This window comes from Pseudorca crassidens, chromosome 11 (assembly GCF_039906515.1).
Source record: "Pseudorca crassidens isolate mPseCra1 chromosome 11, mPseCra1.hap1, whole genome shotgun sequence".
NCBI lineage: Eukaryota > Metazoa > Chordata > Mammalia > Artiodactyla > Delphinidae > Pseudorca > Pseudorca crassidens.
The window spans coordinates 68,272,739-68,298,587 of NC_090306.1; the positions used below are offsets into that span (position 1 = coordinate 68,272,739).

Consider the following 25,849-nt stretch of genomic DNA (forward strand, 5'->3'; position numbering starts at 1 on the left):
AAAAGTACAGACAAGGAAGTATTTCCATTGTAAATCCTTCATCACCTCTTGCATTTTTAGCCATGTGCATATATCATGATGATTACACTTTTAAAAAAGTATTAAAATATAATCATCCTATGCTAGGCTTGACCTGATCTCATCATCCTTATTGAAATTTTTTCCAGTGACCTCTCATGAGTTGTTTGTTTCTTAATAAACAGAGGTTATTTAAGCATGCTGAAATACATATAAGATTTTACTCTCGATATTTAAAAACATATTTGAAGAAATACATTAGAAAATTTAATCTCAGCGTTTGAGGACTGTTGTTTCAACTTCCAAGCTTACATATGAATGTCATCTATAACATGCCTAATAAATGATTGGGAATCCAGCCTCTGCTAAAATATTTGATCAACTCTGACAATAGGGAATCAACTACTACAAAAGCAGCTCCTGTTCTTTAAGCCTTAAACCATGCTTCCTTATGGTCTCACAGACATGCGTTTATTAGGTAACTATAAAGTTCTAGGCACTGTGATAGGTCCAGAATATGCATAGATAAATAAGAAACTACCCTGTTCTTTAACTGTTTTGGACTGAAATATTCGTCCTCTAATGTTTACTAGTTTGTCCCATCTCTCCTCTATAGACCCACACAGTAGCATATAATGACTTTGAGTTTGGGATTTGCAACCAGGAAAATGTGTTCCAACCCCACCTCTGCTATGACTAGCTTTGTGAACTTGAACAGATGACTGTAAAATGGAGATAATAATATCTTTCCCTTTAGATTATAATGAAGTGATATCACATGGGAAAAAGTATTTAGCACTGTACTTGATACACAGTAGCTTTAAATGTTAGTCTCTGCAGTAGTAATAACAGTGCACAGTGATTTAACTTTTTATCATTTGAAATAATGCTCATGGCTTCCCTAAGGCTTAACATCCTCAGGTTCTCATCAGTCATGGTTTCCACGTCCTTCATATTATTGATAACTCTTCTGTGTATATTTTCCAATTTGTCAATGAGCCTCTTTCTCAGCTGAACACAATATTCTATATGTAGTTTGACTAGAGCCAAACTGAGCAGAATTATTTTCTCCTTTTGTGTAAACTTTCTACTTCTGTCAATGCAAAGAATAAAACTAATTTCTTTGGGAGACTCATTCTGCTGAGACAGAAGTTAGAAAACCCCTAAAGTCATCTCTCCATGGATTGCTCTCTGGCTGAGTTTCACACTAAAATCTCATCCTGTACTTGTTATTCTAATCGAACCCTGGGACATTTTATCCCCAGAGACACTGCTATGTAGTGTTACAGATTTCTGAGATTTGTATAGATACATCCTTTCATCCAACCTATTTCTCAAGTATATCAGTGTTTGTCAGTGATGAGCATGAGAAGAAAGCCAGCTAAATGCTTGGACAGTTGCTTCAGATTGAGGCTGAGGACAGGACTTGAAGGTAGTTAAGGAATGCTTGAGACAAGTTTACTTCATTGATTATTAGGAACATAAATAGAATCAAGTCTTAGGGATTTATCACCCAAATAATGTGCAGAATGATATAGTATCCATTAGAGGTTTCCAAACGTAATGCTAATTGTAAACTTCTTTTTACCACTGGTTGATAATAGCACAAATCATGTTATAGTTTATAATAAAATAGAGAAGCATTTCTTAAGAATAAGTCAAAATTTTCATTAATTCAATCGAGCAGACTTCTAGTGAGTGGAAGTTGATAGATGTACTAGAGTTTTTTTCTTTTCTTTTTTAAAATCACATTAGTTATAATGAAGACTGTTACATGTAGAATCAGGTTGGTTTATTCAGGTGGATTAGGAACTTAACTCTGAAGACTTCTAATTCTTTCACATAAATTCTGAAGATTCCTAAGTAGCATCTGAGAAGCTTTTCATGTTGATGAATTGTGACATTGCCTAACTCAGTTGTCCTCAACCAGGGGCACTTTTGCTCTCCAGGAGACATTTGGCAATCTCTGAAGACAGCTTTCACTGTCACTACTGGGAAGATGCTTCTAGTGGGTAGGGACCAGGGATGCTGCTATACTTCCTACAATGCCCTGGACAGCTCCCTATAACAAAAAATTATCTAACACAGAATGTTATTACTGCTGAGGTTGAGAATGCTGGACTGACTCAATGAGTCCAAGCTTTTGGAAGTTGTGATGGGCCTTTATTCCCTTCTATATCCCTCATTTCCACTCCTGCTTCTCAGCCCCTTCTTATTACCCTCTTAAGTTCTGGTTCTTTCCCATCATTTTTGCTCTTAAAAATCTTTCTTTTTCATCCTTTGAAAAACCTAATACTTAATACCTTTTTAGAGAGGCAAAGTGTGGGAAATATTCACAACATGGCACACTTGGTGATAATTAGTAACTTTCTGGGTTTTTACAAAACCAATGTTCAAATCATTTGTAGTTAGGGAGGGTCTTTCCAATGAATTCGGGAAAATTCAGATAGAATTAACTCAGGTCAGCTCTTAGGCTGGAACAGCAGTTTGTCAACAGAGATGCTTAACTTAGTTAATTGATAGGATACGATGGTTTAACTCTCAGAAGCTTATCTGACATTGGTATAAAATATGAGAGATTTAATGCAAAATCATAGTTCAGGGGAAGTTCTTTGTATTACCCTGTGGTACCCTTTATAAAGTGCTTTGTACCCTGGATTCTCAAAGGGTGGCTGATTGATAGTGGAAACAGCTGTGTGGTTCAGGCATAAACTATTGACTGGACTACCAGAGCATCTCTGAATTATGTGTTTGTGATTCATGCCTTCTCTGATTTCCCAGTGGAGACAGAGCTGAAGTGTGCCTTGAAAGATGGAAGAGCTTTAGTTTGTTCCATATAGGGTTCCTTATCCAGAGTGCTTTATCACAATATTCTTAGAGTAAATCTTATTGGTATCTCCCTACTTTTTATCACAATACTTTTCTGGCTAAAGATGTAACAAGATTTAGATAATTTTATTTTATAAATATCATTTGGAGAACTAGAGATATCCTTGCATCTTTTCTCCATTTTTTTATTTTTCAGAAAAGTTAATATTTAAATGAGCTGTCTTTGTAGCTAGTTAAATAAGTAAACTGCCTTAAAATTTCTTGCCTTCCCGATATTTTTCCTGAGTATCTACTACTTTTTTAACGATACTAAGTGCTTTATGTTAATAAGGAATTAAAAGCCTGTTTTTGGCTCTCGGAGTAAACACAATCCCAAAACATGTAAGATAATTAAAACACAGGTGTACCAAAATTTTATAAATAAATAAAACCTATACTATGAATTAATTACAAATTCTGAGGGTACGAGAGCAGGGAGTTGAGAAGGAACAGAATAATTTTCTTTTTTAAAAAAAGGGTTTGGAGTGAGTTTTGAAACTGAACTTGAAAAGGAATTGACAAAAAGAGAGTAGTTCTTGCAACAGTTTCTTTTTTTCCCAAAACTATTTCATTTTGGAAAATTTTGAACTGGTATAAATGGAGAAAAAAAGAGTATTATAAATAAACTGTGTCCCCATTAACCCATCACCTGGATTCAGTAATTATCAGCATGCTGCCATTCTTGCCCCAGCTGTCTCTCGTTGTTGTTGCTGTTGATGCCGGCTATTTTGAAATAAATTCCAGACTTCATATCTTTTTGCTCTTACGTGCCTAAGTATGGATTCCTACAAGACATGGACATTTTAATTTATTCAATAATTCCATTACCACAATTGACACAATTACTGATATTGTCTTGGTACCATCTGAAACGTAGACCATATTCAAATTTTCTCATTCTCTTTCAATCCGTTATGTGGGAAAGAAAGGAGAGAGTCCTCTTGTTGTCCCAACATAAAACTCTACTGTGTATATCTGTAATCTGCTCCTGATACTTTGTTTTCATTATTTGCCACTTCGGTGAACTCGACACTTGTGAGATACGTTATGGCATCTAGGAACAATCACAGTTACCCAAAATATTCCTTAAATCCAGAGCCTTGGAGAGGTCTGCCTTGAACTCTGAAAATTATTGCTATGTAATTTTGTTCATGTCTGTAACTTCTCTCGATGATAGATTAAACTATTATTAGTGATATGTATCTACCAGGCATGCAGGCTGCTCACACCTCGTATACAAATGAAGACATATAGATGGCAAAGCAAAACACATATTAATAAAGCAGTAAGCCTAGAACACTTATTTTTGGGGGGTGAGCAGTTAAAATATTTTAGTCATGAAACCTTTGCATGAGGATGTCTAATTTTACCATAAAGAAGCTAACTTAAGTCAGAAACGAATTATCTCCTTTTCCCCACAATACAGTATTGGTCTCTTAAGATATGGAATTGATCACAATCGGTACAGTGATGCAGGATTTTAGTAGCTTCAGAGTGAAATCTTGGAATGTGAAAGAGACAGCAGTCATGGAAATAATATTATTTTTAAAAAAACCGTGATTCCAGAATTACTAGTTTTTGAAACTAGTCCTTGAATGAAGCCATTATTAACATAACTGTCACGAGCAGTCTTTGTAAATATCTGTTTTCAATTGCAGTATATAAAAGGCCCCATGGCTCCAGAAACTGTGAACGTAGTAGAGTCAATGGCAGGATTATTTGAGGGTTCAGCAGAGATGTCTTCTGACCTGTACTCGATTGCTTCAGTTATGTATAGCAGTCATCCACATCATAACTTTCCTGTGAGGAGTAGAGCTGAAGACCAGCCTTCAGCAGTTGGTAGGTACATTTCTTTTGTTGTTGTTCTGTGAAATGTATTTAAACCACCAGTACTAGCTAGCACAGATATGAACCTTAGCTGGGAGTTCAACCCAATTATTAATGGTCCATGGGCTGGAGTCAGATTTTTTCTTCTTTAACTGTCGGATAACCTCATACAGCAAATGGAAATGCCACACAGGCAGGAGCTGGCCCCTCCTAACCCATCTGACCTTCCTTGGAGAGAAAGTAGCACCCTAGAGTCTCTAGCCAAGCTGCATAGACAATCAGTTATTACAGTTGCCAAAGCAGGTGTGATGGGAAGGGATTAACATATCTTCAAATCATTTACAGGCCTCACACTCTCTGCAGTTTTTGACTAATAGGTTTTCAAATGTCACTGAAGGTAAATAGGTCAGAAAGTTACAACTCTAGTGCATGGGGTGATAAACAGGTGTAGGTGACCCCAATGATGTGGTGATGTCATTAGTGTATACACTTGCTCTTCAGGGTCAATGGATCTTACTGTCTCTAAAAAGAGAATGTCATATATAGCGAATTAAAAATACTTGGTTAGAAGACACAAATCTAAATTATCTCTCTGGTTTTTCTAAAATGCTAAGTGAGAAAAAAATTTTTTTCATACTGCTTTTTCTCTGATTTGTTCCGTTCCAAATTAAAAGTGTTATATTATTTTATTGATGATGGCATTAGGCAGAAGTATCACATTGCATTTAATATATGTTTATTTCATTCATTGATCTGTTTTTCCTGAGCAAAGAAGACTTAATTTTTAGAAGACACTAAAAATTAGAGGCCCATGATTTCTGATGTAGATGTTTCCTTAAATACTTTGTTTGGCCTAAATGCTAATTAACATTGTAAGCGCAAGTTCTAAAAAACTAACATTTTCTGAAATCCTTGTCCAGACATATTTATGTGGCAGTTTTATAAGCATGCTTGCTTTAAATCACTAATGGATTTAGCAAATGTGTGGCGAACTTTGAGTCCAAGTAAAACCTTATTTCTATGATTTTCAAATTATAATGCAGCATTGACTTACAATATTTAAATTTGATATTATTGCCTAATGGTCTTTTCAGAAAAAACTCCTAGCCTGTCTTTTTTAGAAAGTTATATTTTCTCAAAACACTAATCTCTTGTTCCAGGATAGTGTATAACAACTAGCAAAACTATATTATGATCACAAACTATTTATATATATTGTTGGGGTATATTTGGCATATTTATTATTAACTATATATCTACCTTTCATATAAAGGATTACATGGAGAGATTAATGAATAATGTGAAATTGGGTTTAAAATTTCACTGTGTGAGCAAGAATGATCTTGATCACAAAGCCAAACATTTTTTAAAAACTGATTTCAAATAGGAACTTCAAGGAATCAGTATATCGCTGACATTGCTGCTGAACAGCTGTCTTACGTTATCAGGAGACTTGTACCTTTCACTGAGCACATGATTAGTGTATCTGCTTTCACCATCATGGGAGAAGGACCACCAACGGTTCTCAATGTTAGGACACGTGAGCAAGGTAAGAGTGTGTTTCCTTTGAAATAATTACCTGCAAATATTGCTCTTGTACACTGTAATACTTTTCTTTTCATTCATATTAATTGTTCACTCTTCTTCTCAAGTGCCAAGCTCCATTCAAGTTATAAAGTATAAAAACATTAGTTCTTCATCTATTTTGTTATATTGGGATCCTCCAGAATATCCTAATGGAAAAATAACTCATTATACCATTTATGCAATGGAACTGGATACGAACAGAGCATTCCAGATGACTACTGTAGATAACAGCTTTCTCATAACAGGTAGAACAAAGTTTTGTTTCGACATTCTTTTCCTGATGGAAAATACACATCTCTCTATGCCGTTAAACACAGCAGGGCACGTGTTGCATCATTCTAGATTTTGTTGTGCTATGCTCCCATGGATATCTTGAAAAATACTTGCAGAAATTACTTGATTAGATGTGTTTTTCTTTAACTATAGTTGTCTGCAAATAAAGTCATCAGATAACAGGTATCCTAAGAATATACTCTTAACCTAGGGGATTTTATGCCTGGTACATCAATATAACTCAGTATTGATGGCTTGATTAAGTGTATGTGCCAATCAGCTGAAGTAACTGAGCTGACGTGGTGTTTGTGCCAAATCAACTGTACTCCTTGCAGTGTGCCAAAAATGATTTCTTCAGCCTCAGATGATCGCCTTAATATTTTAGGAAAAAACTAAAACGTCATCAAGATGGAAAGGCTCTCATCCCAAGGAAGTTTGGGAGATGGGGATTATAAGGGGGCTGATTTAGAGAACCAGTCTCCCAAAGAAGTTATTTTCACTAGTCCTGTGTTAAATGGCACTAATACAAGAATATTATTTTAAGGACTTTAAACAAATTGCCTGTTGTCCTTATAGGGTTAAAGAAATATACAAAATATAAAATGAGAGTGACCGCCTCAACCAGTGTTGGAGAAAGTTCTTTGTCCGAAGCAAATGACATCTTTGTGAGAACTCCAGAAGATGGTAAGAGTATCAGGTGCAGTTTTAATAAAAAGAAGCAAATGGTGTTGCATGCTTATTGCCATCTACCTCATGCTGCCTTTAGTGTCTGAAGTAATAAGCATGAAAAAATACATGTATTTAAAGTTTTGTTTTTTTCCCCCCAGAACCAGAATCATCACCTCAAGATGTTGAAGTTATTGATGTTACTGCTAGTGAAATAAGTTTGAAGTGGTCACCACCTGAGAAACCCAATGGGATTATTGTTGCTTATGAAGTGCTTTATAAAAATATAGATGCCTTATTCATGAAGAACACCTCAACAACAAGCATAATTTTAAGAGACTTAAAACCTTACACCCTCTATAACATTTCTGTAAGGTCATATACCAGATTTGGTCATGGCAATCAGTTATCTTTACTCTCTGTAAGGACATCTGAGACTGGTAAGTTTTTGTTTGTTTAATACATAGTAAGGAAGTAAACATGGCTGATAATTGCCATATTGTTTATATTTTACATAACCTAAAGTCTTTCATTCTGTTTTGTATAATCCAGGAATTTATATGCTCTTTCTGGTAAAGTGTGGGAAAAGACTTGCTGTGCAAATTTTTTAAGTTTGATTTACATATAAGGGAACTCCAGAATAAAAATCAGTGATTTTTTTTTCAAATGAAATACCTTGAGAAATCAAAGGTCTTTTCAGTGTACCTATAAATTTGGTTGCTTTCAAATTAGGTAATAGCAGAGACACGTTCATAAGAGTAGACTCCTATACTATATATAATCTATATACATTCTCTGTACGTCCATATACATCTACCTATAGATATAGATGTATCTATATTTATACATATATATGTATAGATGTACATATATGTAAAGCTGAATGTAAGTGTATATCTATAGATAGATGTACATAGATGTATAGAGACTATATATATAAATTCTATACATATATATGTACGTGTGTGTATAGACGCATACATATATCTACATACATTCTTTTTTAAAAAATAAATTTATTTATTTTTGGCTGCGTTGGGTCTTTGTTGCTGCGTGCAGGCTTTCTCTAGTTGTGGCTAGAGGGGGCTACTCTTTTGTTGTGGTGCATGGGCTTCTCATTGCAGTGGCTTCTCTTGTTGTGGAGCACAGGCTTTGGGCGCGGCCTTTAGTAGTTGTAGCGCATGGGCTCAGTAGTTGCGGCTCATGGGCTCTAGAGTGCAGGCTTAATAGTTGTGGCACACAGGCTTAGTTTCTCCGCGGCATGTGGGATCTTCCCGGACCAGGGCTCAAACACGTGTCCCCTGCTTTGGCAGGCAGATTTTTCTTTTCTTTCTTTTTTTTTTTTTTTTTGAGGTACGTGGGCCTCTCACTCTTGGGGCCTCTCCCGTTGCGGAGCACAGGCTCCGGATGTGCAGGCCCAACGGCCATGGCTCACAGGCCCAGCCGCTCCGCGGCATGTGGGATCTTCCCAGATCGGGGCACGAACCCGTGTCCCCTGCATTGGCAGGCGGACTCTCAACCACTGCACCACCAGTGAAGCCCAGCAGGCAGATTCTTAACCACTACCCCACAAGGGAAGTCCCTACATTGTTTTTTTTTTGGTAATTAAACTTGTTTTTATTTAGAAATTGTAATATCAGTTATGTTAACACAGTACATAAGCCACCTCAAAGTTGGATAACATAAACTCTTTTTAAAAATAGAGAAAAATAAGGTTACTTTAAATATATTTTAAATAAAAATAATTTGATTATTTTGGGAATATATTCTTTGATGAAGCTGTTATAGTCTATATACATTCTTGAGGTATGTGTATAGACAGAGGTGCAGAGTCTGAGCACAGAAAGGACATGCCTGGAGAAGGCTTACAGAGGAGGTAGCATTTGACCTGAGTCTTAAGGAGTCGGTGGAATGGACATTATAGAGGTTGTTGGGTGGCCAGGGGATGTATCCCATATAAAGGAAATAACGCAAGCAAAGAGTTAATTGTGTTTCAGTGATGCAAGAGCAAATAGCACAAAGCACGACATTTGCCTGATGATCTCAGTGCACTGTTTGTACTATGTCTATAGTCATATATTTTGCAGCATCACTTTTAGGCCAACTCCGTAAAGGTACTGTTTCATCCCTGCATTGTAAAAAATAAATATTCTTTGCCTAGATACTGGCTGAACCATATGGAGTTGCTATTCCTATATGTCATAATTGGCCAAATATCAACAATTTCTTCTGATTCAGACAGATGCTATAGGTGAGGCCTTGTCCCTGACCTTGAGGAACTAGGAATCTAGTAAAGTGGCTTACCTTTGAGCAAAAGTATCCTCTTCAGACTGGTCACAGAAATTAATAAGATTGACCATAGAGGATGACAGTAGTTGTAATGGCAGGAATAAGAGTGTAATGAAAAGAACATTTTTTATTATTATAAGTTATCCATTATAGTGCAATTTAATTGATATATATATTGGCATGCTTCATTACTTTCATAAATATTGTACTTAAAATAAATATTTTTGAGAAAAATATCTTACTCTACCTGGTTTCATTTTACACCATGTCAAGGAATGAAGCATATTTTAAGTACCTGCAACATACCATTGTGGGCTCTTCTATTGGCTTTCACAAAAATTGCCTTTTTAATTCCAGAATAAAGCAATAAGGTATTATTATCTTCATTCCTAATGATAGACTGAGGTCTGAGAAGTTCATCCTTGCAACAAATATTCAACAAATAATTTACAGTATACCAACCCTTACTGGGCTATATTAGCACTGTAAAAGAAAATGAATTTCCACCCTCCTAAAGTTAATATAAATTACTGGGTGTTTCATAGGCAATGGAATCTACATTAATGACTTTTCCTAGATCATGTTTGCTAAGTTGGACCACCGAGTTCAGTTCTTTTTGAAAAACAGGAAGCTATAATTTTAAGCAGTCTCAAGGTGTCATTTGAAGCAGGATGTGCTCAGGAGCAACTATCTGTTTGCTGCCAGGGCTCAATATTCTTATTAAATACAATAAATACACCCTCTACTCTTACTATAAAAAACAAGATCCCACTTTTCAATATTATTTCATGAGAAATTGAGAGCTATGCTAACTCAGTAATGTGTTAATGCTGCTAATTACAAATAGGAGTACATTATTTGTTCAGATGTTTTATCTTGATTATTTTACTAATGCTTGGAAGTGCAATAGCTGATGTGTGTTTACATGTATACAATGATAGAAAGAATTCAGTGAAGAGAGAAAAACTAAAAATACAACAGAGAGGAAAGAATGTCAAGTCTAAGGTCTGACTAAGTAGACGGAGTGGAATCTAGTGCTGAAGTGGACTGGGTTTTAGAAAGGAGTAAGGAGAGAAGGCAGTTAAAGGAAGAGGGGTGGTAGGAACGTATGTAGTCCTCTTCTGAAGGTTTTTATTTTCTCAATGAAATTAGAAGCAAGTTTATCAGCTTCGAATAAGGAGGGAGAGGAGATATTGGATGTTTGTGGAGAGAGAGTATGGTGAAAACATACATAACAGAGGAGACTAAATGAACTAAAAAATAGATAGGTTGCCAAGCAGTGAAAAAGATTGATTTGAGATTTGAGGTTATAAATTAAAGTAAGGCTAGTGAGCATGGAGTGGTATTTTATTCAGACATTTTTAGCTGTTGTATTGCAGATGTAGAACTAGCCCTGAGTTCAGTTTAACCTAAGTTGGAATCTTGCAGGAAAAGTAAGATAGAAAAAGGAGTTTCTGGAGATTGCTAGGGAGTGATTTTAGTGATAGACTGTGGACTCTGACCTGAGTAAGTAGGGAGATGAGGACATAAGGGAGGTGATGGACCGTGAAGTTTTGATGAGGGTCAAAGACTTGTTGGATTGGCAGTACGGGGGTCAGTCAGCTGGAAAGATAGGTGGTTGCCAAAGAGAGGAATACTGACAGTTATAGGTAATGACAAGCCCTCAGGTGTTGCCATGAAAGCTAGTGGTTAAAGTGAGGTGGAGGAAAAGATTATTGAAATTATGGACCTCGACGAATACAGAGTCCACGGAATAGCACAGATCATTTCCATCAGTGTTGACATCTCTGAGAGTGGTAGAGAGGAAGTCAGTCATACAGGTGATAAACTTTTTAAGACGTGTGGAGAAGTGGAAGAGTACCACTAGGTGATTGTCTTAAAGGAGGGGTGACACCTCGAGTTTTTCAGGAAGAAGAAGAATAGATCTGGATATGGCAAAGAAAAGCATAAATACTTGACTTCCAGGCCCTGTGGTTATAGGAATGATGAGAGAAAAACAAATAGCTATCTGTTACCCAGGAGTGCTGAGTTGTAGTGTTCTCAAGCAGTTCCAAGATTTCACTTAGAGCCAGAAGGCTAAGAGAGCACTCAGAGTAGTTGTTGAGGATTTTTCTCAATTTAATGGTTTGGCTTGGAAAGATAGTAGAGAAGATTTTGACTCTTTGGGAAGGGATAGTAGGATTATATTGCTGTATATTGCTATATCAAGTTATGTATTGAATTACAGTTCTTCCCAAAATTTTAGAAATATCAACATTCTTATCTCAGTTTTTCCTCTTAAGTCTGCTTTAGATGCAATGCACTTCATAACAGGTAACAGTGGGGGTGAGGGGGTACTGTTTCTACATTTTTAAGGCTTTTGAATTTTCTCTACTAAATTTATTAGTAGCATTTTTTATATCCGTTGTATTTAGACTACCAATAAAAAAGGTTCTCTTCTTTCTTTTGAAAGGAAAGGACTTATATCAGGACTCTATAATGGCAATAATATGCACATATTTAGTTTATGTTGTTTAACCATCAAGTTAGTCATTATTGTTACTCTTCTATGAAGGCAATTTTAAACCAATATCTTTCCAACTGTGGTCTGTCATCTCCAGCAAATATTTTTCTGCTTAAAGTGCATTGTTTACAGTTTCATCTGTTGAGGTTGCATTGATGGCTTTCTCTCTGTTTTTGATTGTCTGAATATGCTTTTATTTTGTTCTTGTTAATTTTTCTGGGTTTAGAATTCCATTCGTTTTTCAACTGAGGTCACTTTTCTGTCTAATCGTCATTCCTATGTAGATGATCTGTTTTCTTCCTGGTGCTGTTAAGATCTTCTCTTCTTTGGTATTATGTACTTTCACAATGATGTGTCTAAATATGAGTTTTAAAAATTTAATTTATTTATTTTTGGCCGCATTGGATCTTCGTTGCCTCGTGCGAGCTTTCTCTAGTTGTGGGGAGCTGGGGATACTCTTCATTGCAGTGCGCGGGCTTCTCATTGCGGTGGCTTCTCTTGCTGCGGAGCACAGGCTCTAGGCATGTGGGCTTCAGTAGTTGTAGCACGCGGGCCCAGTAGTTGTGGCTCACGAGCTCTAGAGTGCAGGCTTAGTAGTTGTGGTGCATGCGCTTAGTTGCTTCGCGGCACCTGGGATCTTCCTGGACCAGGACTCGAACCCGTGTCCCCTGAATTGGCAGGCGGATTCTTAACCACTGCACCACCAGGGAAGCCCCTAAATATGATTTTTTTTTTTGCGGTACGCGGGCCTCTCACTGTTGTGGCCTCTCCCGTTGCGGAGCACAGGCTCCAGACGCGCAGGCTCAGTGGCCATGGGTCACAGGCCCAGCCGCTCCGCGGCATGTGGGATCCTCCCGGACCGAGGCACGAACCCGCATACCCTGCATAGGCAGGCGGACTCCCAACCACTGCGCCACCAGGGAAGCCCCATATGATTTTTTAAAGAAAATTTTGCTTGAGATTTATTGGGATTCCTTGTTCTGAAGCTTGATATCTTTCAACAATTTTGGTCAATCCCAGCCAATATCCCTTCAAATATTTCTTCTTCATTTTCTCTACTTTCTTAGACCCCCTTAGTATATCCTTTATGTCTCTTAACTGCCATTTTATATTCTCTACATTTTCTTTCTCTGAGTTACTTTATTCAATACTGTAAATTTTTTTTGCTAAAATTTTCACTATATCTAATCTGCTTTTTTGTGCATCAAGAGAATTTTAATTTTAGTTATTTTTTTTCTGTTGTACAAGTCCTATTTGGTTCTCTTTCAAGTATGCTTGGTTATTTACATTATTTATTACTAGCTAAAGAATTCATTGCTCATACTTTCAAATGTTTGATTTCTTGAAATAGATTAAACGTTTGTATTTTTATTCTTTGATAACTTCAGTATCTAAAGTCTTTTGAAGTCTGACTGCTGTGTGTGTGTGTGTTTTCCTTTTTCTTTGCTGGCTTTAAGTATTGGTGCCTGATTTGCCTGTGTATTTTGTGACTTTTATCAGTGAGTTCATATTCCTTGAAACTTCATCTGTGGGAAATTTATGTAGACTGAGTTGAAGTTGAGTTTCTTCCAAGAAAATGTGTGTTTGCTTCTGCTAGTTGCTTTTGAGTAATGGCAACTCAAATTCATTTTAATTTATATTCTGAAGTAGAGGTCTTTTCAGGCTATATGGGTAGCATGGATTTAGGCTACATATGCTCATAGGGATAGGCTTAAAGTTCCAAAAATGTGTCATTTTTCTATTCCACCTCTTTGTCCAGAGGAGTGGCAAGAGGAAAAAAGTTACTTTTCTGGCCACTTTTGCATGGTGGGCTTACTTCTCACTCCCTAGTCCTTGAGAGTGAATACACCACATTGCACAAGCCTAGGAGTTACCACTCACATTGAGGTCTGTGGTACTCTGCAGAAGAATTCAAGGTGCCCCTAGAGTTGGCCAATATCATGGCCCTAGTTGAAATTGCATTCTTTTGGGGTTCCAATTCTTGATGCAGGGGTATCCTTATCCTTCTTCTGGCCCAAGGTTTTATATTCTTTTTCTGGCACTCTACATAGCTGTTAATACAGAAACTCCAAGTCACCAGGATTGACCAGTACCCTCCAAGGCAGAGGAGGCTTTAGTACCGGCTTCCATCTCAGGATTCTTGTTTTTACTGTTTTTTGTTTGATTTTATTTTGTTTGTTTTCTTGCATTTGTTTTTGGACCACCAGAAATTTCTAACTCCCTTGTCAGCTCTGCAATTCCTTACGTGACAAGAAAAATGTTAATTTTATGCAGAGTTTTACTTTTTTTAATTATAATAGTCATTCAGTTTAGTGTTTATCTATTCCAGTATTTTGGCAGAATTGGAATCCCACATGTAGTATTGGTATTTGAATATATGTAGAAAACCATTTTGTGACCATTACATTCAATATAATAAGAACATTAATAGATACAGAAAACTAGTGTTTTATTTATTGATATCCTGTATCCTTAGTAGACTGTTTTGTTACCAGGTTATTATATGCGGCCTTATATCTAGGAGAGGCTCCTTGTCTTGTCATAGATCTTGTTGTATATCAAAACTATTCTATTAATCATTTATGTATTATTATCATTATTAATGAAAGGCAGAATCAATTTTTAAGTGTTTTTCAGTCCTCCTTCTTGTACGGTTAGCCCTTTGTATCTGTGGGCCCTGAATCCACAGATTCAACCAACTGTGGATTGAAAATATTTGAAAAAAAATTGCAGCGAGTTCCAAAAAGCAAAACTTAAATTTGCTGCATGCTGGCAGGCAACTATTTACATAGCATTTCCATTGTGTTTACAATTATTTATATAGCATTTATATTATATTAGGTATTATAAGTAAACTAGAGATGATTTAAAGTATACAGGAGAATGTCCATGGGTTATATGCAAATACTATGCCATTTTATATAAGACTTGAGCATCCTTGAATTTTGGTATCCGTGAAGGGGGTGGGGGTGAGGATCCAATTCACTGCAGATACCCAGGGACCACTTTATCTGCATGTACTGCAATGTAAGACAGTTTAATAGAGTCTCAGGTATTTTAATAAAAACATCATCCTATAGGGCTTCCCTGGTGGCGCAGTGGTTGAGAGTCCGCCTGCCGTTGCAGGGGACACGGGTTCGTGCCCCGCTCCGGGAAGATCCCACATGCCGCGGAGCGGCTGGGCCCATGAGCCATGGCCACTGAGCCTGCGCGTCCGGAGCCTGTGCTCTGCAAAGGGAGAGGCCACAGCAGTGAGAGGCCCGCGTACCAAAAAAAAAAAAAAAAAAAAAATCATCCTCTAAACATTATTCTGTAGAGTTGTAGTATGAATTTTCTTTGAAATGAAATTTGTCTTAAACAGTTGTAAGTGCTATAATTTACCCATATTTTACTGCATTTAGGATGTTTATTATAATCGCACTCTAATGAATGTTCATGTATACATATCCTTCTCCACTGGAGCGAAAACTTCAGCAGAATGCACTATTAGGGTGGAATTGTTTTATGCATGTATCTTTTTGTTTTTTTCAGTGCCTGATAGTGCACCAGAAAATATTACTTACAAAAATATTTCCTCTGGAGAGATTGAGCTATCATTTCTTCCCCCAAATAGTCCCAATGGAATTATACAAAAATATACAATTTATCTCAAGAAAAGTGATGGAAATGAGGAAAGAACTATAAATACAACCTCTTTGACCCAGAACATTAAAGGTAAAAATATATATAATATTGGATATTTACATTTATATTGACAGAGTGGCCACAAAATATTAGCTTGTTGTTATATTAGAAATGGTAAGTGTGATTAGCTTTATACAGGGTGTGACAATTCTGGCCTTCTGGTAAATAAACTGGAAGTTTATGGCAGGTCATGTGAAAGACTACTCTAAGTCAGTTTTTTCTACATTTTTTAATATTTTGTCTTCATAATAGGAGTTACTATTCCAAGAACTACATTTTCATTTAGTTTTTACGTTTGAAAGAGTGTTGAGACATTTCATAGCTTGCTTCTTGCATATAATTAAGGGACATTTTGTAAGTCTTATCTATTTTATTTCTATTTAGGACTGAAGAAGTATACGCAATATATAATTGAGGTGTCAGCTAGTACACTCAAAGGTGAAGGAGTTCGGAGTGCACCCATAAGTGTGCTGACTGAAGAAGATGGTAAATATAGCAGTGAATAGTGATATATTTTGAATCCATCACACTTCAGAAAACATGTATACAGAATGAAGATATGACTAAGAATTCTCCAGCCTTGGGTAGCACTTGAGTGCTGCACCAGCTTTATACAGAGTTTTCATTGTCATGGTTTAAAAGAAGCTTGCAAAGTCAGATTTATGTTCAGTAAAATCAGCTATATAAAATGCATTTTTTTAAAATTCTGAAGTCATCCATGCTCTGTAAAAAAAAAAAAGAATCAGTAATATTTTTTTCCATGGGAATTTTTAAGGCTAACATTTTGGTGCAAATAGTTTGAACATCAATTAGTATATGTTACAACTGTGTTTTTCAACTTTAACATTCGTAAGAATAGACATTTACATAAGTTTTGTAGTAGATTCTGTTATGTCAACCTGCACCATTTTTTATTGTTATTAGGATTAGCTTTTTGCTAATGACTGCAGGCTATTTTCCGGATTTCTCTACATAATTTGCCAAGATGCTGTTCCTGAATGTTAATAGCCTTCATATTGAATATCTAAGCATACATTTTCCTAACCTGAATAAAATAAATTTTACTACTGAGACCACTTTACAATACTACTTCACCAAGTTATAGGCATATATCATGCTAAGAAAATTACTTTTGAGAGATATATTTGGGATTTGGATTTACATTTTATGTTTTTTACATTGGGTATTTTGAGAATGTTATTTTTCTTCTGTAAAAGAAAGTCCCATTGCGAAGAGGGGTAGGTCTGGATGTAACATGTGTTTGTAGAATATCTTTTTTCACCCTCTCAGGTTTCCCCAACTTCACACTAAGCTGCACTCTGTGGTTCAGATTCTAGTCATTCACCAGGACAAAATGTATGTTACTTACTTCTAGAAGAAGAAAGGCTTTTCTCTGCGTTTTTCTTACTTTACTCCAAGTAATAAAGTCTTCAGAAGCCCTCTTCCCCCATTTCAGGTCCCTCTATGTTTTCCCCTCCACCAAAATACTTCATCAAAACATCCTGGTAAGGTGATCTACCAGGGTCAGAAACTGGTAGATCTTAGTTTCTACCCCCATTTCTAGAAACTTAGAACTGGTTGCCCCAGTTTCTAAGTCTTCTCATGGGTTAGTCTTCCTTAGTTATTGCCTCTACTTTCCATGCTTGTTTCTTCAGCAAAACTCACCTGTCCAAATTTTCATTTTTTTCATAGATTCTTCTTGCTCTCAAAGTGAAAATTAACCAAATAAAAAAGTTCTCCCAAAGAGACCATGGCTAAAGGCTAGGGAAGAAGGTTAGCTCTCCTTCTCTCTTAGGTAATGTCTAAGAAAGATGTATTAAATCATTTTAGCAATGCCCTAATAGACATAGTACCCTCTTTATTTCCAATCTAATGAAATAGTCCCTATAGTAAGAATCTGAGGTCTTATATGAAGGACCCTAGACCAGTAGTGAACATATATTTTGAACAGGCAGAGTTTATTACCACTCAAGTCAATAGTTGCAAATTATACTATGCATCCAAATTACCTGGGCTGTTAAAAATGCAGAGTCATGGTAAACTTCCATCTAAGTCCTTGGCCCAGTTATTGATATAATTGCTACGGAATAGGGTGAAGAACAAGACCTCTTTTAGAAAAATTATAGCAAATCTAGAATGGATAAAGGCTGAGAAGCTTTGCTTTATTGGGTAGTAGGAGCTCCTTGCTTTCACGGAGCTTGAAGTTCAGCAGAAGAGATCTAAATTTGACAAAGGTGTAGACAGGTAATTTTTTTTATTCTAATTACTGGTTTAAGTGTTCACCAGGACCAAAACCAAGGATCTTTAGCTACTCTGAAGCATCCAGGAAAATGTAGCTGATTAAGTTATGTTTAAACTGTGACCTGAAGACAGACGAGTAGAGGGAGGGTGAGGGATAGGAAAGATCATGCCAAGCAGAGTGAGTAAGAGCCTTAGGAAGACCCTTATCTATCCTCATATGCTCTGTCTTGATGACTTGGATAGATTGCAAAAGATATTGCATTTATTTAATCTAATTTTTCCAATTTCATTTTTTAAAACTGCAATTCTGAATACAAAGGTTATTTTAACAAATGCTAAAATGATTGAAACTTAGTCTGCTATAGTAGATATTCAGTATTTTATTTAAAAAGGCATGTTAGGGCTTCCCTGGTGGCGCAGTGGTTGAGAGTCCACCTGCCGTTGCAGGGGACGTGGGTTCGCGCCCCAGTCTGGGAAGATCCCACATGCCGCGGAGCGGCTGGGCCTGTGAGCCATGGCCGCTGAGCCTGCGCGTCCGGACCCTCTGCTCCGCAACGGGAAAGGCCACAACAGAGAGAGGCCTGCGTACCGCAAAAAAAAAAAAAGCGTGTTAATTACATTTATTTAGCAATAAAATGTTTTACATTAAAAAACCCAAGAATATATTGAAGATTAAATATAAAACACCAAAAACTGATATTCCACATAAACATCTTAAAGCATATTATAGAAGAAAAGTGCTCAGTTACAACATATAATATTCTATGTCAGTACTAGTTTTGATTAAAATTCTTTTTTTCCAATAATAAACAAAAGTTAAGTTTTGCAATGATATTCAGAAAAAAAGTATTCTAGGTTTTTGTTTTGACAGATGAAAGAGAGTTCTTGGTTAGCGGTAATTCATATCTTGGGAAACAGACATCTCCAAATGATATATGGATTCTTGTGATAATCAATATTTGTTAGCATTTTTATTATAGTGCCAGTGAGAATACCAACTGAAAATATAAATTAGCTGTCACTTATTCTATAGAACTCATAAAGCTTTTCTCTGTTCAATAAATTTTTAAAAAAAAACTGTTGTTACCAAAATAATGAAAACACACACACGTATGTGTACACTATAGTGGGGATTACTCAGAAAATCAGAAAGAAAATATAATAATTCAGGCAGCATTTTCTCCAAATTATTCGAAAAAGTGATTTGCACAAATACTAATCTATAACATTGTTCAAAGATCTGAATAAATTCTTGGAATTTCTATTAGCTATGAGTCTACTTTCCATGCATAACTAAAACAATGATCAAAATTGTAGTAATTTATACCCTTTTACGTGTAAAAAAATTGTGTTAATATTCTAAGACATTACTATGCTGTTATATAGGAGCTGAGAAGTGCCATTCTAAATGTTTTATCTAAGTGGAAATATAAACTTGCTAATTAGTTTACAGTAATTTTTTTAGTGTTTATTCAATTCAGAATGGCTAAAATATTTAAATCCTTACACTATTATAGCACAATTAGAAGTAGACCCTAAAATGTCTGTATTCTTGTTTATGTGCTACATTGGCATTTCCTTTGTAACCCATTCAATTTTGAAGACTCAACAGATTTTGATATTATTTTGCAGTTTAATGACGCTACTGAAATTGAGGAATGTAGTTTTCATTTGTGAGGTCCGTCATTTTAATTGCTCTCACAATGTTATACTTATCACTTTCCCACTCCTTGGATGCATGTTTTTTCCCCATCTCTTTTTATTGTTTGTGGAGCTCTTTTATTGTATATTTATTCACCCCAACCAATAGTTTTATTTTTATTAGAGGATGATAATTTACCAAGATGTACTTGAACAGTAGGTAAATCACAATGACATAGCCCTTGTTCTTTTTTTCTCATGAAATATTTTTTTCCATTGAATCACAGAAACAGATGTTCTAACACCACCATGCAAAATCTTCTTTTATCATCTCATTTTGAAAGTAAACAGTCTCTCAAGCCCATGGAGAAAGGCACTGTACCTGATTCATTTACCAGAAAGTTCATAATAAAAATTTTGTGCATTTCTATTTTAACTTTTTCTTATATATGTTTAATAAAATGCATTATCATATATTCTAACTTTTCAGCTCCTGATTCTCCCCCACAAGACTTCTCTCTAAAACAGTTGTCTGGTGTCACGGTAAAGTTGTCATGGCAACCACCCCTAGAGCCAAATGGAATTATCCTCTATTACACAGTTTATGTCTGGTAAGAATTTTTTTCTTTTTTGGAAATAGTTCTGAGAACAAGTATTAATCTGTAACATAATAGGAATGCAGTTTTTAAATTTCAGATTGTGAAGGTACATTAGGAATCTGATTATTAATAGGCTAGTTAATATGCCTTTATTAAGAAACAACTTTTTCCTATATTACATAGAGGTCCAAGCATAGATAATGATTTTTGTAACCAAAACAAAAAAATGTGTATTATGTGCAATTATACTAAAATTCTGCTCTTCAGAGTCATGGACTGGTCAGCTTATGTGACTACAAGTGAATACAGAGGCTTTCAGTTTTACTCCAATATTCTCTATGCCACTGTCTCTTTAAGTTTCCTTGAGCAGAATAATTAAACTAAAATTTAACTAAAAGATATTTCTCCAGAAATCTATTATTTAAGGTCAATTTTCTATTGAGATGTAAGCAGTGTATTTATTTTTTACTGATCACCTTTACCCTAATTGCCTATTTATGAGTCAATCATGAAAAAGATGTAATCCTATAGTGCTTCTCATCAATTAACAACATGGCTATATTGCTTCATGAAAGCTCAACAGATAAAAATGCTTACTTTGATCTAATATAAATCCTCGTAAAAGGATTCACCATTCAATAACATATTTCCTAGTGTATTTTAAATATTTCAACTCAGGAAATACAATTTACATAATGCTTTATAGAACATAGGCATTTCTTACTTTTGTATTCCTCACTTGGAAGGTCCATCATTGAGTAAGAGGCTATGGTGTTTTTAAAAAGTCTATTCTTCTCTTTCCTAAATTAAGATTTCCTGCCCCCCCAATGCCTGTTTATACCCTTTGCATACTGCTCCTTAGGACATGTCCTGTATTATTCATTGCCTGATTAGTAGTCATTTTGCTTACTCTTTGGCAAAATTGGGAGTGACATGAGGGATGTTAGTGGGAAGAGAAGCAGTGAGAAGAAGGTAACCATTCCCCTCTATTACCCTACTCATTCATTTATCGATTCAGTTTTTCATTCCTTCATTCAATAATGTTGATAGAGTATCTGTTTACCTGTGAACAAGGCCCCTGCCCTCAAGGAGCTCATATTCTAAAGAGATAAGTGGATTATGTACCCAGAAATTTAAAAATGAGGGGAAATTGGGGGAAAGAGGGCTACTGTTCATAGAGTGCTTTGGAAGTCCTCTTTGAAGAAGTGGCATTGAGTTGTGGTCTGAATGCCAAGAAGGAGCTTCTCGTCAAGAGAAGATCTGCAGGAGGAGGGAACATCAACCGCATAGGCTCGGTGGGGGACACACTTGTCGTTTTGAAGACCATAGAGGAGGTCAGTGTTACCGGAGAGAGAGAGGAGAGTTATCCTGGAGGGTAGGAGGCCAAAAAAGGTCAGGAGCTAAGCCACTGTAAGGATTTCGTTTTCATTTCAGTTGTAATGGGACTTACTAGAGAATTTCAAGCACCTTGGATACTTTATGGAGAATGAATTGCAGGAGGCAAAAGTGTTAACAGCGTTACTAGGTAGGAGATAAGGAGTCTGGGCCGTGGATGATGCTGGGATGAAGGAAAGGAGTGGGCAGCTTTTTATAACATTTAGGAAGAAGAGTTGATAGGATTTGGTGAATGGATTGGCTGTGAGAACGAAAAAAAAAAAAGAAACAAATCAATGGAATCAATGATGACTTCTAGATTTTTTTTCTTTCTTTTTTTTAATGTTTATTTATTTTCTTATTAGTCATCCATTTTATACACATGAGTGTATACATGTCAATCCCAATCTCCCAATTCATCACACCCCCACCCCCACCCGTCAGCTGCTTGCCCCTCTTGCTCTCCATACGTTTGTTCTATACATCTGAGTCTCAATTTCCGCTCTGCAAACCAGATCATCTGTAACATTTTCTGGGTTCCACATATATGCGTTAATATACAATATTTGGTTCTCTATTTCTGACTTACCTCATTCTGTATGACAGTCTCTAGATGCATCCCCGTCCCTACAAATGACCCAATTTTGTTCCTTTTTATGGCTGAGGAATATTCCATTGTATATATGTACCACACCTTCTTTATCCATTCGTCGCTGTCGATGGGCATTATGGTTGCTTCCATGACCTGGCTATTATAAATAGTGCTGCAATGAACATTGTGGTACACGACTCTTTTTGAATTATGGTTTTCTCAGGGTATATGTTCAGTAGTGGGATTGCTGGATCATATGGTAATTCTATTTTCAGTTTTTTAAGGAACCTCCATACTGTTCTCTATAGTGGCTGTATCAATTTACATTCCAACCAACAGTGCAAGAGGGTTCCCTTTTCTCCACACCCTCTCCAGAATTTGTTGTTTGTAGATTTTTTGATAATGCCCATTCTAACTGGTGTGAGGTGATACCTCATTGTAGTTTTGATTTGCATTTCTCTAATAATTAGTGATGTTGAGCAGCTTTTCATGTGCTTCTTGGCCATCTGTATATCTTCTTTGGAGAAATGTCTGTTTAGGTCTTCTGCCCATTTTTGGATTGGGTTGTTTGTTTTTTGGTTATTGAGCTGCATGATCTGTTTATATATTTTGGAGATTAATCCTTTGTCCGTTGATTCATTTGCAAATATTTTCTCTCATTTGAGGGTTGTCTTTTTGTCTTGTTTATGGTTTCCTTTGCTGTGCAAAAGCTTTTAAGTTTCATTAGGTCCCATTTGTTTATTTTTGGTTTTATTTCCATTACTCTAGGAGGTGGATCAAAAAATATCTTGTTGTGATTTATGTCAAAGAGTTTTTCCTATGTTTTCCTCTAAGAGTTTTATAGTGACCAGTCTTACCTTTAGGTCTCGAATCCATTTTGAGAGTATTTTTGTGTATGGTGTTAGGGAGTGTTGTAATTTCATTCTTTTACATGTAGCTGTCCAGTTTTCCCAGCACCACTTATTGAAGAGACTGTCTTTTCTCCATTGTATATCCTTGTCTCCTTTGTCATAGGTTAGTTGACCATAGGTCGTGGGTTTATCTCTGGGCTTTCTATCCTGTTCCACTGATCTATATTTCTGTTTTTGTGCCAGTACCATATTATCTTGATTACTGTAGCTTTGTGGTATAGTCTGAAGTCAGGGAGTCTGATTCCTCCAGCTCTGTTTTTTTCCCTCAAGACTCCTTTGGCTATTTGGGGTCTTTTGTGTCTCCATACAAATTTTAAGATGATTTGTTCTAGTTCTGTAAAACATGCTATTGGTAATTTGATAGGGATTGTATTGAATCTGTAGATTGCTTTGGGTCATATAGTCATTTTCACAATATTGGTTCTTCCAATCCAAGAACATGGTATATCTCTCCATCTGTTGGCATCATCGTTAATTTCTTTCATCAGTGTCTTATAGTTTTCTGCATACAGGTCTTTTGTCTCCCCAGGTAGGTTTATTCATAGGTATTTTATTCTTTTTGTTGCAGTGGTAAATGGGAGTGTTTCCTTAATTTCTCTTTCAGATTTTTCATCATTAGCGTATAGGAATGCAAGAGATTTCCATGCATTAATTTTGTATCCTGCAACTTTACCAGATTCATTGATTAACTCTAGTAGTTTTCTGGTAGCATCTTTAGGATTCTGTTTGTATAGTATCATGTCATCTGCAAACAGTGACAGTTTTACTTCTCCTCCAATTTGTATTATTTCTTTTTCTTCTCTGATTGCTGTGGCTAGGACTTCCAAAACTATGTTGAATAATAGTGGTGAGAGTGGACATCTTTGTCTTGTTCCTGATCTTAGAGGAAATGCTTTCAGTTTTTCACCATTGAGAATGATGTTTGCTGTGGGTTTGTCGTATATGGCCTTTATTATGTTGAAGTAGGTTCCCTCTATGCCCACTTTCTGGAGAGTTTTTATCATAAATGGGTGTTGAATTTTGTCAAAAGCTTTTTCTGCATCTATTGAGATGATCATATGGTTTTTATTCTTCAATTTGTTAATATGGTGTGTCACATTGATTGATTTGCATATATTGAAGAATCCTTGCATCTCTGGGATAAATCCCACTTGATCATGGTGTATGATCCTTTTAATGTGCTGTTGGATTCTGTTTGCTAGTATTTTGTTGAGGATTTTTGCATCTATATTCATCAGTGATTGTGGTCTGTAATTTTCTTTTTTTGTAGTATCTTTGTCTGGTTTTGGTATCAGGGTGATGGTGGCCTCGTAGAATGAGTTTGGGAGTGTTCCGTCCTCTGCAATTTTTTGGAAGAGTTTGAGAAGGATGGGTGTTAGCTCTTCTCTAAATGTTTGATAGTATTTACCTGTGAAGCCATCTGGTCCTGGGCTTTCGTTTGTTGGAAGATTTTTAATCACAGTTCAATTTCACTACTTGTGATTGGTTTGTTCATATTTTATATTTCTTCCTGGTTTAGCCTTGGAAGGTTATACCTTTCTAAGAATTTTCCATGTCTTCCAGGTTGTCCATTTTATTGGCATAGAGTTGCTTGTAGTTGTCTCTTAGGATGCTTTGTATTTCTGCAGTGTCAGTTCTAACTTCTCCTTTTTCATTTCTAATTTTATTGATTTGAGTCCTCTCCCTGTTTTTCTTGATGAGTCTGGCTAATGGTTTATCAATTTTGTTTACCTTCTCAAAGAACCAGCTTTTAGTGATCTTTGCTATTGTTTTCTTTGTTTCTGTTCCATTTATTTCTGCTCTGATCTTTATGATTTCTTTCGTTCTGCTAACTTTGGGATTTGTTTGTTCTTCTTTCTCTAGTTCCTTTACATGTAAGGTTAGATTGTTTGAGATTTTTCTTGTTTCTTGAGGTAGGCTTTTATAGCTATAAACTTCCCTCTTAGAACTGCTTTTGCTGCATCCCATAGGTTTCGGATCATCATGTTTTCATTGTCATTTGTCTCTAGGTATTTTTTGATTTCCTCTTTGATTTCTTCAGTGATCTCTTGGTTATTTAGTAACATATTGTTTAGCCTCCATGTGTTTGTGTTTTTTACGTTTTTTTCCCTGTAATTCATTTCTAATCTCATAGCGTTGTGGTCAGAAAAGATGCTTGATATGATTTCAATTTTCTTAAATTTACTGAGGCTTGATTTGTGACCCAAGATGTGATCTCTCCTGGAGAGTGTTCCACGCGCACTTGAGAAATAAGTGTAATCTGCTGTTTTTGGATGGAATGTCCTATAAATATCAATTAAATCTATCTGGTCTATTGTGTCATTTAAAGCTTGTGTTTTCTTATTAATTTTCTGTCTGGATGGTCTGTCCATTGGTGTAAGTGAGGTGTTAAAGTCCCCCACTAGTATTGTATTACTGTCGATTTCCTCTTTTATAGCTGTTAGCAGTTGCCTTATATATTGAGGTGCTCCTGTGTTGGGTGCTTAAATATTTATAATTGTTATATCTTCTTCTTGGATTGATCCCTTGATCATTACGTAGTGTCCTTCCTTGTCTCTTGTAACATTCTTTATTTTAAAGTCTATTTTATCTGATATGAGTATAGCTACTCCAGCTTTCTTTTGATTTCCATTTGCATGGAATATCTTTTTCCATCCCCTCACTTTCAGTCTGTATGTGTCCATAGGTCTGAAGTGTGTCTCTTGTAGACAGCACATATATGGGTCTTTTATATCTATTCACCCAGTCTGTGTCTTTTGGTTGGAGCATTTAATCC

The 25,849-nt window shown here is 36.0% G+C and overlaps 1 protein-coding gene across 1 annotated transcript in view; it reads left to right on the forward strand.

Annotated features, from left to right (window-relative positions):
* Window positions 1-25,849, forward strand: part of PTPRQ (protein tyrosine phosphatase receptor type Q) — a 239,279-nt gene that overhangs the window by 66,592 nt on the left and 146,838 nt on the right. Inside the window, exons 14-21 of the mRNA XM_067698707.1 lie at window positions 4,545-4,725; window positions 6,101-6,262; window positions 6,366-6,545; window positions 7,150-7,257; window positions 7,401-7,679; window positions 15,563-15,745; window positions 16,100-16,201; window positions 20,088-20,208. Coding sequence (XP_067554808.1) covers window positions 4,545-4,725; window positions 6,101-6,262; window positions 6,366-6,545; window positions 7,150-7,257; window positions 7,401-7,679; window positions 15,563-15,745; window positions 16,100-16,201; window positions 20,088-20,208 — 1,316 coding nt within the window. The remainder of the gene's footprint in view (window positions 1-4,544; window positions 4,726-6,100; window positions 6,263-6,365; window positions 6,546-7,149; window positions 7,258-7,400; window positions 7,680-15,562; window positions 15,746-16,099; window positions 16,202-20,087; window positions 20,209-25,849) is intronic.